The sequence below is a fragment of the Sinocyclocheilus rhinocerous genome, unplaced genomic scaffold, assembly GCF_001515625.1.
Source record: "Sinocyclocheilus rhinocerous isolate Xijiao unplaced genomic scaffold, SAMN03320098_v1.1 scaffold1063, whole genome shotgun sequence".
In the NCBI taxonomy this organism is placed as follows: Eukaryota; Metazoa; Chordata; class Actinopteri; order Cypriniformes; family Cyprinidae; genus Sinocyclocheilus; species Sinocyclocheilus rhinocerous.
The window spans coordinates 707,846-722,123 of NW_015625586.1; the positions used below are offsets into that span (position 1 = coordinate 707,846).

General features: G+C 39.5%; 2 protein-coding genes across 3 annotated transcripts in view; both read left to right on the forward strand.

The window, feature by feature from the left end:
* LOC107754510 (major vault protein-like) overlaps positions 1 to 2,916 on the forward strand; it is an 18,815-nt gene extending 15,899 nt beyond the window's left edge. For both annotated transcript variants that reach the window (XM_016570990.1, XM_016570996.1), the window contains exons 14-17: positions 1,648 to 1,764; positions 1,853 to 1,979; positions 2,065 to 2,253; positions 2,402 to 2,916. In XM_016570990.1, coding sequence (XP_016426476.1) covers positions 1,648 to 1,764; positions 1,853 to 1,979; positions 2,065 to 2,253; positions 2,402 to 2,527 — 559 coding nt within the window. In that variant the 3' untranslated portion in view covers positions 2,528 to 2,916. The remainder of the gene's footprint in view (positions 1 to 1,647; positions 1,765 to 1,852; positions 1,980 to 2,064; positions 2,254 to 2,401) is intronic.
* Positions 2,917 to 5,551: 2,635 nt separating this feature from the next.
* On the forward strand, positions 5,552 to 9,963 carry LOC107754527 (tumor suppressor candidate 5 homolog). The gene is made up of 4 exons (XM_016571007.1): positions 5,552 to 5,793; positions 7,249 to 7,609; positions 9,057 to 9,349; positions 9,598 to 9,963. Exons 2-4 carry the CDS (start codon positions 7,333 to 7,335, stop codon positions 9,823 to 9,825), a joined length of 798 nt encoding a protein of 265 aa, XP_016426493.1. The 5' UTR covers positions 5,552 to 5,793; positions 7,249 to 7,332; the 3' UTR covers positions 9,826 to 9,963.
* The last annotated feature ends 4,315 nt before the right edge of the window (positions 9,964 to 14,278 follow it).

Below are 14,278 nucleotides of genomic sequence, written 5' to 3' on the forward strand. Positions count from 1 at the left end.
TGATGGCAGAGGGTCAAACAGATGGTAGTAGGGGTGAGATGAATCTTTTACAATGGCAGAGGCTCTGCGTACACAGCGTGCCTGATAGATGTCCTGGATCGAGGGGAGGGAGACCCCTATGATCCTCTCAGCTGTCCTCACTATGCGCTGGAGGGTCTTGCGTTCTGCTGTTTTGCAGTTTCCGAACCACACAGAGATGCAGCTGGCCAGGACGCTCTCCACAGTTCCTCTGTATAAGGTGGTGAGGATGGGTGGTGGGACACTGGCTCTCTTCAGCTTCCGCAGGAAGTGAAGACGTTGTTGCACCTTCTTCACAGTGGAGTTGGTGTTGATGGACCAGGTGAGGTCGTCAGAAATGTGCACAGCAAGAAACTTGATGCACCTGACTCTCTCTACAACAGAGCCACTGATGAACACGGGAGGATGATCAGTTGAACTTCTCCGGAAATCCACAACGATCTCTTTCGTCTTGTCCACATTGGGAGACAGATTGTTGCTGTGGCACCAGCTCACCAGTTGTTCCACCTCCTCTCTGTATGGTGTTTCGCTATCGTTGCTGATGAGGCCCACTACGGTCGTGTCATCAGCAAACTTGACAACGAGGTTGGATTCTGACTTGGCTGTGCAGTCGTGGGTGAGCAGCGTGAACAGCAGTGGACTGAGAACACAGCCTTGGGGGGCACCTGTGCTTAATGTGATGGTGCCTGATGTTCTGCCACCCATGCGCACTGACTGTGATCTCTCTGTCAGGAAGTCTAGAATCCAGTTGCAGAGTGGCGTGTTGAGACCCAGTAGAGAGAGTTTACTCACTAGTTGCTGTGGGATGATTGTATTGAATGTTGCTGTGGAATAATTGTATTGAATGCTGAGCTAAAGTCAATGAACAGCATTCTGACACATGAGTCTTTTGTGTCCAGATGTGATAAGACGGAGTGCAGTGTGTAGGAGTTAGCATCATCATTAATCATTAATCATCATTTAATGTGTTTGTATTTTATATACATATTTATACCTATTTTACATACATACAGTATATGTATTATATATATATATATATATATATATATATATCAATTTGGGGCAATTCTGTTGCTTTTAAATGTGCTATAGAAATACATTTTGACTTGACTTAATTATTTATATTAATTAGCCCTAGAAAACAACTGTTTTTTTTTTTTAGATGTATTGACGGACATTGATTTTGTGTGGATATATATTTATAAATTCATTATTTATTCATTTTACACTGGCGCATAAGGGGAGAGTTACTGTTCCTTCATAAAGAATTTGAAAGTTCTGTGTGACTGTCACTAGGGGGTGAAATGCAGCAATCCCATGCAAGTATCAGCCATAGTGAAAAGCTTGATGGGTATTTTTTTTTCCTTCACCTAATTCTTAGTCTCTCTGAATCTCTCAATTTACATAAAAAAAATGGTTTCCTCTGATGTTTTCTTCAAAGGTACACTATGTAACTTACAATGTTTTTTTTTGCAAGACACAGGGAGTTTCATTTATTAACTGCTAGTGCCAAAAATTACATAGTGTACCTTTAAAAAAGACTCAAACTTCTGTTATTCAACCAGCTTTCCCTATTTTTCCTATGTATTTGTCTGTCATGCCTATTTACATTAATTTCCCTTCTTTCAGACACGAGGCAGAGCGTCTGGAGCAGGAGGCTCGGGGTCGCCTGGAGAGGCAGAAGATCACAGACCAGGCAGAGGCAGAGAAAGCCAGGAAGGAGCTGCTTGAGCTGGAGGCTCAGAGGTGAGTTCACTGCGGGCTAATGCTATGCTAATGTTTGTCTGCACATTTAACGTTTTCACGGTCAATAATCAGTGTGTGTGTTTCCCAGTGCTGCAGTGGAGAGTACAGGAGCGGCGAAGGCTGAGGCACAATCTAGAGCCGAGGCGGCTCGTATACAGGGAGAGGCAGCGGTCGAAGAGGCCAAACTCAAAGCAGAGGCTCAGAAAATCGAGGCCGTATGTCATCCAGACTATGCTAGTTCTCATCTTTTTCTATTCTTACCGTTAGATTTTGACCATTTTCCTCTCCTCTGTGAGTCAGGACGCTGAGCTGGCCCGTCTGTGTAAGGCGCGTGAGCAGGAGCTGAATTACAAGAAGGAGATGGACCAACTGGAGGTACAGAAGCAGCAGAAACTGGCAGAGATTGAGAGCCTGCGCTTCAAGGAGTTGATCGAGAGCCTGGGCACAGAAACCCTGAAGGAAATGGCCCGAGCTGGGCCTGAACTACAGGTAAGTCAGCATTGGGATAGCAAATTAATCTCTTTCTGTAGTTGCTTTGCATCACAAATGTTTTATGGATGGATGTAGATTCTGTCGTTTTAATATTTTGTCAGTGGGATAAATAACCTAATAAAACATGTACCATGTTTTCTTCCAGGTGAAGCTCCTGCAGTCTTTGGGTCTGAAGTCTACTCTTATTACAGATGGCTCCTCTCCTATTAATCTCTTTACTACTGCCAATGGCCTTCTGGGGGCTCTGCAGGGCAAAGGACAGGATGAATAAATAAAAAATAGGAGAGACAGAGGTTAAGAGGCCTTATACCACTTAATATGCATGAATAAAAACTGTGATGCTGCACTCTGTTATTGTTTTCATTTTTCATTTATTACAATAAAGCCATGTAAGTGTAGCATTAGCAGTACCTTTGCTGTCTTAGTTGAACTAGCGCTAAGTTCATTGTAATATGTAATATGATATGTTTTTTCTTTACTAACACGTATACATCTTATAGACTTTACTTTGTGTTCAAGTGTCATGCTGAAATGTGCCTTAAATAATTCAGTTCAACCAAAAGAGCTTTCTAGAATGTTTTACTGTGCTTTGCTTTTTACAGCAATAAAACAACATTTAGTGTCCAATAATACCTCACATATCAAATAAAATATTTTGCATTGCTCATCAGCGCTCTTCATTTATTTCATTTCATAAAATTAGATCAAATTTTAGTTTAGACTATTTATAGTTTCGATGCTATCAGTCATCAACTGTGAGTCAAGCCCTGTGGTGTAGAGCAGCCACAGGGAGTGGGATCCCGGGAGAATGATCAAGCAGACACAGAGAGCCAGTGCACTACCATAACAGTCTCAAGTTCATTAAGGAAGATGGATCATATTTATACCACAGATTCATACAACAACATAAACGATGTCCTGGGGCTGGACATCCAATCAGAGTACTCAAAATGTGTGTGTGACCAAATGTCCCCACAAGGATAGTAAAACCTGAAATTTTTGACATGGTGGGGAGCGGCCTGCAGTCCCCACGAGGGAAAGAAATGATTAAAAATAGTAAATGATGTTTATCTTTAAGTGTTACAATGCAAACAGGTTTTCTGTAAGGGGTAGGTTTAGGGTTAGGGGATAGAAAATTTCGTTTGGTCAGTATAAAAGTAATAGAAGTCTATGGAAAGTCCCCACAATTCACAGAAACAAAGGTGTGTGTGTGCCAGTGTGTCCGAGGTCTAGTTCTCGTTTTGTCTAGGTGTGTCTGTGATGGGCACAAAACAGAAAGGCAGACAGAAGTGAAGCCCAAGAAAAAAGAAATATTAACATAAACATTTGTTGTTAAATGCGGGTTGTGAATGCTTGTGATTTAGATATTTGTCTACATGTTGGCGCTGCCATATAGTGTTTTTTATTCATTTTAATCTCTCGTTAAGCTTCTATTGAAAATGTTACATTTTAGACAGATTACCCATACGCGTTCAGTCTTTGCGAAATATTTATCAAATCCCAAATTAGAAAAAAAAATAAAATAAATTACTTCACCACTTGGAAGTAGTTCATTTGTCACGTGACATGCAATGAATTTGTTCATGAACTAGTCATCAAATCTAGTTCAGCTCAGAACACTTCAGCGGGTTTAAATACATGGGATGGATGACCTTGTGGGCGTCTGTCAACTGTGGTAAGATTTTACAGTTTTATGGACGTTTTGATACTACAAGTCTTTGTAGCTACATAGTTACGCCTGCAGGTGGCGACATTGCAAGCATTCTTCTATTTGGGTTGACCTGTTCTGGAACAGTGTTGTAAATACAACTTAACCACTGAGTTCTAGTCGTGTCTTCTTTTGGAAGGCCAAACAAAGTAGTTTCGCTTTCACAACGAAACACACAGCGTCACACACAGCGGGCTAGAGTGAGCAGAGGCCTGAGGGCTTGAGAACGGCGCGGCTGGCGGATTCGACGAAGGAGTGTCCGGCGGGCTTGCGGCAACCACATGTGACGACCCCGTGCTGGACTCTGCTTCGTCCACGGTGAAAGCCGATTCGGCGATCCACAGCATGAAGTTGATGTATTTCCTCAGCGACCAGTACTTTTGGAAGGCCAAACAAAGTAGTTTCGCTTTCACAACAAAACACACAGCACCTTCAGGACATGGCGGCAGCAACAATACTACAGCGAGAAAAAATGTTATTAGTGTTGGGTCGTTCTTGAACGATTCGTTCATTTTGAACGAATCTTTAATGTGACTCGGGAGGAACGAGTCGTCTCGGGGAGTGATTCGTTCAGTCGCGCATGCGCAACATCCTATAGGTTCTGTACTGGAATTAGTCAAGTAGTTCACCTGTTTCGAGTCTTCGGGTTTTTCCGAGTCGTTCGTTCATCACGTGACAGCCCCATAAGCTTAACCAATGCAGTCTGTGCCGGAAAGAGAATTGATTAGTTCATCTCTCGAGTCTTCGGGTTTATTTACTATTAATTGCAGAAGGTGCGCTCAGCAAAAATGACGCGAATATTGATGGTTTTCACGCTTAAGTCAAGTAAAAGACTGCTTCTTAAACCAGAGAAGGTGAACATGTTCGTATTCTTGTGGGGGGAAAAAACATGCAAGCACTGTCACCAGCAGCAAGTTTAGTTTTACTTTTCTTTTTCTTTTGTTTTCATTTTGAAAAGCTTATCTTTGCTGTTTACCTCACATTATGCTATGGAGGCTCTCTCTTTTTTCTTTATTTTTTATTCCTCAGTGTTTGCTAAATGTTCTGTGATTTATTAGTCATTATAGCCTAATACAGCGTGTAGGCCTATGCCATGCCTCATCTTATTCGTTTTTGTTAATAACGTTTTGTAAGCTAGTTTGTCATTGAATCTTACATTCAAGTTACTGAATCAAAATTCCTAACACTATGCAGAGAGCCAGTGTTGCTAAATTTAGAAACTTTTCAGACTACCCTAGCAACTTTTTCTTCCAAAAGCACCTAGCAACAAATTGAGCTATTTTTTAAATTTATTTGGCAACTTGTTTTGTATATGAAATAGTTATTTATATTTTAATATTATATTATCCATATATTATTTTATGAACAAATCTAAATTAACATATAAAATATATTTTTGCTAAGATTTGATGCAGTGACAATTTTGCGTTGTGATTATGTAACATCACAACATCATTTAGCAACTTTTAGCAACAAATCAAACATCCTTTAGCAACGTCTCCTGAAAATAAGTTGGCAGCACTGTCCAGAGCTCTCTCTCTACGAGTAAACCACCAAAAAAAGACAAACACGCACACGCCACAGAGTGGAGCACGCGCACAGGTTCACGCAGTGAGGGAGAACCGAGTCATAAACGCAGTGGATCATATGCCGACAGATCACCCCACGTTTTTACACTGATACACACTAGTATATGGTAGGATAAAGCAAGGCTTTATTTTCGTCTTAATTCTTGTGGCACCACCTGAACGTCGATGTGCAACTGTTTATTTAAATTCAAAATGAGAAAGATCCTAATTATTTTTGCAGTCATTTTGCATTAGATTAAGGTGAGTTCACTTTCGATCTGCATGCATGCTCCTGGTTTATTACGATCATTTTGGTTCTCGCATCAGTGCATCAATCGTGGCTCGGGTGCTGTGGGTGTGTCACTTTTCTTACTGCTGTTTTCTGTATGTATATGTGTGCATGCGCTGCTCTCGGTGTGCTCTATGACCATTCTCACTGAACCCGTGTGTGTCTGTTGTGTGCTTATCTCTAGACTGGTACCTCTTTGAATTTCAAAGAGTGAGACAGGTGAAAGGGAAAAGTCATTGATGTGAGATTGATTGATTATTCAATTGATTTGAGGGTTATGTTAAAAGCAACATGGCGCACGAGGCAGTGTTCAGTTAGTATATATTGTTATAAATAATAAAATGTTTTATTGTTGCAGATATGGGTGTGTCTTCTGATGCTCTTTGTTTTCTCACAGACGTTGGAGTATAGGCTATATCTAAGGCTCATGTGGACTTTTAAGTACAGCGTGTACTTTATGTAATTACTTTGTTTCTATCTGAATATGATGAATATGATTAGGGTCTTTTGTTGGTTTCATTTTGCATTTGAATAGGTGTTTTTCACAGGTGTTTCTTGGGTGTGACAAAGCTAGTTTTAAAGACCTTACATAGCTACAACATGTTGTGTAGTTTTAGGCAGTCCAGTTTTGATGGCTGCAGCTCTCCCACAACAATCTGTCATCTTTCAGATCTGTATGATGAGGCGGATGAGGATCGCACACAAACAAGGCTGTGGTCTTTATGTTTTGTTTTTGTCCCTGCAGGGTCTCAGGACAGATTCCTGCTCTGAGGGAGATTAAATGTAAGCAGGTGGACAGGTGCAGACTGACATGTTGAAAAAAAGCAGCCCCTCTTGGTTACAGTTCACTTGACAAAATGATTGACCATACCTTGGTAAATTATGGAGTAAAGAACAGATAAACATACCAAAATGTTTGTTAAAAATTTGGGGCATGACTATCTGTTTTTTTAAACAAGAGGTAGCCAGGGGTAGTGTTTTGGGAAGCTGGTTTGAAAACAGACAAATTTTCTTCAGTTCTATTTAATGTAAAAATTACTTCACCTTTAAACACGTAGATAAAGGGTACAAGTTAGGTTTTAAGAAAAAAAACTCAAGTGGTAGTAAGAAGAGTAGTTCCAGTAATTTGTTTAACATTTAAATGTTCATTTTAACATGTGTAAAGCTTAACTGTGTAGTAAATTTTCCAGAATGTAATTTTAAGATGTAACTTGGGGTCAGTAGGATTTTTCAATATTTCTGAATGTTTCTGAAAAAAAAAAAACAGTAAATTTTAACATGTGTAAAGCTTAACTGTGTAGTAAATTTTCCAGAATGTAATTTTAAGATGTAAATTGGGGTCAGTAGGATTTTTCAATATTTCTGAATGTTTCTGAAAAACAATTTATATAACGTCTTAAATATTTTTATTGTTTTTTACCCAACAGTTCTCAACGAATCAGAAACCCTAAATTTATTCGGACATATAAGCTTGATTTTGCCACACATCAGTTGTCATAAACATCTTGGGAATGGATGTGAACGCTGAGGCCAGCATTCCCACTGCTGCCCCTGGTGCAGTGGAGGAAGAACAGCAACAGCAACAATCAGAGCAAAAATCAGAGCAAGAGACCAGTCAGCAACCAGATATAGAGTCGGACCTCACCGCCAACACCTCACAGCCAGTCAAGACCGAGCAACAAGATCCACCCCCCACCACAACACCTACCCCCGCTGGAGACCCCGCCCCCTCTCAGGATGCCCCACCCAGAGATCACCTGACAGTCATCGACGAGAATATGGGAACAAGTAAATAACCCTCTCAGGATGCCCCACCCAGAGATCACCTGACAGTCATCGACGAGAATATGGAAACAAGTAAATAACTATTTAAAAATAATTTTAGTCATGCATTTTGTATCGTTTGTTTATTAAAGTTTATAGAATATTTTTCAATATGAATTCATTAAAATTGTACATTTCAGGTAGTAGATCAGGACCTGCTCATATCACCTGTCATTACCTGTCATCAGACCCCATGGCATCAAAATTAGAGTTTTGTGGCTTTAAGTCCATGTCTGCTAGCTTCAAGGTCATCTGTATGCTAGTGTATACCTAAAAGCTTAACATTTAGTAGATTCAAATTTATGAGACTCGTGACATTATCTTGCACTCACAGGCATATATATATATTTTAGTCAGCACTTCCCCTAATATCACTTGCCTCTGACTAGCAATATTACCGGTAAGTAGCAAATCTAGTAGCCCTTTGAAATGACACCCCCCACTTCCTGTTTCAATAGGAAACTTACAGTACTGTTCAAAATTTTGGGGTAAGATTTTTTAAAAATGTTTTTGAAAGAAGTCTCTTAAGTCTAACAGTGCTGCATTTATTTGATCAAAAATACAGTAAAACATTAATATTGTGATATATTACTACAATTTAATAACTGTTAATAACTATTAATAACTGTTTTAATATATCTGAAAATATCATTTATTTCTGTGATTTCAGCATCATTACTTCAGTCTCCAGTGTCACATGATCCTTCAGAAATCAGTCTAATATGCTGATTTGCTTAAGAAATATTTCTTATCATTATCAATGTTGAACACAGTTAATACTTTTGTGGAAACCATGATACATTTTTTCCCCCAAATTTCATTGATGCATAGAAAGTTATAAAGAACTGCAGCATAACCAGTTTTTGTTAATTTTATAAATGATCTCTTTACTGTCAACTTTTAATAATTCAGTGCATCCTTACTGAACAAAAGCATTCATTTCTTTTTAATAAATCATACTAACTTTTGAATGACAGTGCATTAACAAAGGAAAGAAAACAGCACTTGTCAAGGCACGGTGTCTTTAATAATCACCTTAGTCCCACAGTGATGTACAAGCTGCTCCTTCTGTCCTTATGAGAAAAATGATCTCTCAGCATTCATTTTTTTTCTCAGATTCTTTGAGTGTTAATCTTAGACCAGGAGCCAGACTGATATAAAATGATTTACAACCTCGCTCTGCTTTCACTCCCTTTTCTTCTCAGCTTTTGTACCATCCCCCACTCTCTTTTCTTGTCTGTTTTTCTCAACAAGTAGATGAGTCAGATGCAGTTCCCCTCTGCCAGTAAAAACTGAGCAGGAGATATCGGTGCCTTTAGTTTAGAAACAAACAAAAGAATTGCTTCTTTTAAAAACAGACACTCTGAAATGCAGGCTTCTAGGCGTGTTTCTCTCTTTCGCATCACTACAGGTAATGGTGTTTGCCCTGGTCCTATCGAAAGGTCTCCGAGCGCTGCTTCTCCTCCTCGTCAGCAGCACGCCAAGCCCAACCATGAGCACGCAAACGGGCGAGCCAGGCTGAGCAGCCGCTCCGGGTCAGTGAGTCACGCCGGGTCACCTCGACCGTCACTCACCCGACAGCCCAGCGCAGCCACTGATGTCGGAGACGGACCCAAACCCAACGATTATCTCATATGGGCGATTCTGGCCTGCCTCTGCCCTGTCTGGCCCATTAACATCGTCGGCTTGACCTTCTCAGTCATGGTGTGTGCTTGTGTGTTCAGGGGGTGGGATTGCTGGATACAGTTTCTGTTGAGTAAGGAGGGACTGCGATTTCACTCGTGTATGCAAGAATTATGCTACGCAGTGTACGAAAGAAACTTCTTTGCCTTTGGAGGTTCAATTGAAACATTTTTTGCTAGCCAAGAAACTGTATTTGGCATAATTCCTTCTGGTGATAATGGAATTATTTGTTTTCCTCCTTTTCATTCAACTTCTCTTCCTGCTCTCAGTCTCGAAACAGTCTGCAGCAGGGCAATGTGGATGGTGCGCGTCGTCTTGGCCAGAATGCAAAAATCCTGTCCATCGTGTCATTGGTGGGTGGGATTGTCATCATTATTATTACTATCGTCATCAACTGGGGTGGTGAGTATCTTTCCCATGAGGCCAGAGCATGTGAAACTGAATGCAAGTTTAGAGCTGACTTTGTGATTTGGATCAATGTCAAGCTGAAGCTTTAGCTCACAGTCAGGATGTGAATGAGATCTGATTACAGGTGAGATTGATCTTTGGCCTGTATCTAATGGATCTAAGTTTGTTGTTTTATAGTTTGTATAAGTAGTGATTTTCACAGGTAACCTGTTTATATGTCTGACATCTGACCCTGGACCACAAAACCCGTCATAAGAGTAAATTTTTTCGAAATTGAATAAATAAGCTTTCCATTGATGTATGGTTTGTTAGGATAGGACAATATTTGGCCAAGATACAAAGTTTTGTGCTCCAGGATCACATATTGTATTTTAAAGGTTAGATTAAGATTGAATTTTTTGTCAGTTCAGGATCTGGAATGTGACATGCACCATTTAAAAGTTTGGGTCGGTAACATTTTTTAATGTTTCTGAAAGAAGTCTCTTATACTCTTATACAAGGCTGCATTTATTTGATCAAAAATATAGTGAAAAATAGTAGTAATGTAAAATATTATTACAATTTAAAATAACTCTTTTCTAGTTTGATATATTTTAACATGGCAAGCTGAATTTTCAGCATCATTACTCCAGTGTTCAGTGTCTCATGATCCTTCAGGAATCATTCTAATATGCTGATTTGCTGCTCAAGAAACATTTCTTACTATTATCAATGTAACTGAAAACAGTTGAGCTGATTAATATTATTGTGGAAACCGTGTCTTTTCAAGATTTTGTAATGAACAGAAAGTTCAACAGGACAGCATTTATTTGGAATATAAATCTTTTTGTAACACTCTAAATGTATTTGCTGTCACTTTTGATCAATGTAATTAATCCTTTCTGAATAAAAGCATTAATTTATTACAACAACAAAAAAACCTACTGGCCCCAAACGTTTGAATGGTTTGAAAAAATACACAATGCTAAAGAACAGAAACATCACAAGCTGGCTTTGTTGTAAAGCAATATTGTTTGTTGTGTCTCTTCTTGTGTCTGTTGTAGACAAAAATGCTTTTGTGCAAAGAAATTGTGCAACTTTTTTTTTATATTGAAATGTTTATATGTGTATCATTTTTGAAGTAGGTGTTTTGTTTGAAATTCACTTTGCTTCATTCTTTCAACACCTCTTCTTCTCTTTCAGTAATACTTAAGACCTGATGGCCGTCACGACACTCAAGACAACAACCAATCCATGATGACCATTTTCTTCTTCATCTCTCTACATCTGAATGCTCCTGAATGCTTTTTCAGTTGTTTTGTACTCTATCTGAAGACTCTGAAGCTGGATGTTACATTTATCTTCTATCGTGCCAGAACTATCAAAAACAACATGGACGCTTCAGCTCTTCGAATGCCTGGAATCACGAGCAAGGCATGCATGTTTGTTTGTTTGTTTTTTTTCAACAAAGGACTCATCGTTTGAGATTATGTCAGTAAGGAGACCACACATATGATCTCATTTCATTTGTCATGCACCCCTTGAGGATGTGAGGGAGGAAAAGAATGAGAGGGAATTGGAGGGGATTTGGTTCTCGACAAAGATTAGAAGTATTTTTTATGCACAAGCTGATTTTAGTATCCCTGTTCAGAAGTGTGAATCCATAAAGACAAGCTCAGATTAAAATGTAATCGATTATATAAAACAGCAGATGGCTTCCGAGTTGGCATCCATTCACAGATGAGTCCAATTACCTTAAGAGCTGCTCTAGACACACTTTCATCTAGGCTTTCTTTTTTCCTTTGATAAAAGGATGAGCTGCACCCAGCGTTTAAACATGGGCTCTTCATTTTTGATTAGACATGATGATTTTGTCTCAAAGGATTGAAACGATGTGGAAAAACGGCACAGGAGCCTCTCTCTCTCTTTCTCTCTCTCACAATGTACAGATATTAGGATGAGGTTATCACACATAAGCAAGAGATGATGTATCAGAGAATCCTACAGATAGAGAAGGAGGGAGAGGTGAGGAGAAAGTGGGAGGGATCGAGACCTTGCCGCAGTCTTTTGTTTCACACAGATGGAGGGATGGAGAGAGAAGGAGATATGGGAGGAGAGGAGGGGGGCAGTAGCTTCAGATGAAAAGATACCCCAGAGATGGCGAGATGTAGGGAATGCAGTAGTGTTGAGAGGGATCTGAGCCGCCTCTGATTGGCTGCTTGCGTGTGTGTGTGTGTGAGTGTGAGGAAGCCAATATCGTAACGCTCGCCAACATGCCCTCCCCTCTTCCTCACAGCTATGCTCGGCCAGATCCTTCAAGGCAAACAGAAAGCAGACCATTAATTTAGTATTGTGTTTTAGCAGTTTGAGACAAAACGATGATACAAACAGTCATGTTTTTATACCGTAATGTTTACAGTAGAATCTGATACATTCAGCAGGAACACTAGGACGTTTCGACCATGACGAATCATTTTACACAGCTACAAAATGTTTGTTTGGTGGAATGATTTGTGTTGCTCAACAGAATGATACCTGAATCCTTCCTGGTCAGGCCACACCGACTGTGCCAAAATATGAGCATGCACAATTATCCAATATCAATAAAAAAAATCGAATATTGACTGACCGATATATTTTATTCCAACCAGCCGATACATTTATGTAAAAATACAGAAATATCAGTCAAAAAAATCTAATACTGACTGACCAATAAATTGATAAATTAATATGTAAAAATAGAGGAAATTAGCATGCACAATTAAATGGCCAAATATCCAGATTTATATTGATAAAACATAAATTTAAATACTACCAAACTGTACATTTAAAAGATTAGGATCTTATTGTGCATCCCTACATATGGAGTTCTTTTATAGATAAAATTACACATCCCTCATTTTCATGGCTTCGGGTCTCTTGCATGCAGAATGTGACTCTGTTTCATTGATGTTTACAGCTTTTTGATGGCGATGGGGGCACTTGTTAACTCTCTGAAATCAAGTATTCTTATTTTTTTACAATGCAAAACCTTTGCTGTGTTGCTCTTTGTAAATGTTCTGTATCTAGCGCAACATATTCTGTACCACAAACAGTATGAATGTCGATAAGCATGCTGACTCAGGTTGGGTGATGAGAGGGTGACTTTGGGTTCGGCTTGCATGACGGATGGGGCTACAATCCTCTTTTTGATACATTTCAGTTTGCGACTGCTCTACATCCCCACCACTCAAATATGAATGAGCGTAGCATGCACATTTGATCCAACCGTGTGCAATCAGTGAATGCCAGCTTGACTTTTGTTCTCTTGAATTGTTCTGCTCAGCTATATTTATATTTAACCTGCTTATGTATTCATGCTTGTCTATACATATGTATGTATATATGTGTCTGTACATATTTGTACCGCTTCCATTCGTGTCTGGTAATCTGAATCTCTTCGATGGACATGAACAGTGTTCGTAATGCGAATCTTGACTGTTAACACTGCAGTGCTTTCACAAATTTTTATTGGTATGCATTTTGAAATCGGCCCTCTCAGCGTACAGAAAGTCCGCGGCCATTTGTTTTGTATGCCGTTTGTGCTTTGCTAAAACTTTGACCTTACAAGCATGTTTACACACCGATTACAGATCGCCTATGCTGCACAGTGCAGTTCTATAAAGAAATGTTTCAGAGACACCAGCCGAGTCAATTCTCTGGGTTACAAGTTCTACCTGCTGCTCAAAGTATCTATTTATCGATGTGAAGAAATATAATGTTTTTGTGTTTATTAAACATTCCCTTACAAATTCAACTGCATTTTGGTGAAAGCACCTGTGCTAGTCAAGACGTTTCCTCTGTGACATGAAATGATTTGGGAGGCATTATGATAACTCTTGTTGCTAATATAATCCTGATTTCATGCAGATCTGCTTGTGCATGGCTTAATGAATTGCTTTGGAACAACAATATGTGATGTACACTGTATCTAAACCGAAGCGTTTGATAGATCTTGCGGTATTGATCCTTCTTCTGCTCTGTACCGACACTGATTATGCATCGTTGAGTCCAGTGAATAAACTGTCTCTCATTATGCCACTCCTGTGTGTTCATTCTCTGTCATTATAAACACATTTGAGGCTCCGTGTGCCAGCCGTTAGGTCTCAGTTAAGGGCTTTTCACACTTTTAACCCTGGGTTATTGTCGTTCTAATCCCACTTTTAATCTGGGTAAAGGTAGAGTTCACACTTGTAATTTAGAAGCGGGGTGAGCACTGCTTTTTAACTGAGGTTATGAAACCCTGCTCCAGGGCAGGCTTAGCACTGCTTTTGTGGTGTTGACCCACATTGTGGTGTCAACTTAATCAGAGTGAAACACTGCTGTTAGAATTTTACGACCAGGGCCGTAACCACCATAGACATTGATGGGAGCAAGAAATGGCCAAAATTAAAAATGGCCAAACTGTCTCCCCCAACATTTTAAATTCTTCCACTGTTCTGCTGCACGTAATTATGCATAAAGGTCTATTTTAACTTTACAAGTTACATTTTTAGGCTGGTGTGTGCCTCAGCTGTCTATGAG

Bases quoted from the DNA above. Each gene is read 5' to 3' on its own strand.
- LOC107754527 (XM_016571007.1), top strand. From the start codon at position 7,333: ATGGATGTGAACGCTGAGGCCAGCATTCCCACTGCTGCCCCTGGTGCA. The intron at 7,610-9,056 runs GTAAATAACCCT...GCATCACTACAG, and splicing joins CGACGAGAATATGGGAACAA to GTAATGGTGTTTGCCCTGGT. The intron at 9,350-9,597 runs GTGTGTGCTTGT...TCCTGCTCTCAG, and splicing joins GCTTGACCTTCTCAGTCATG to TCTCGAAACAGTCTGCAGCA.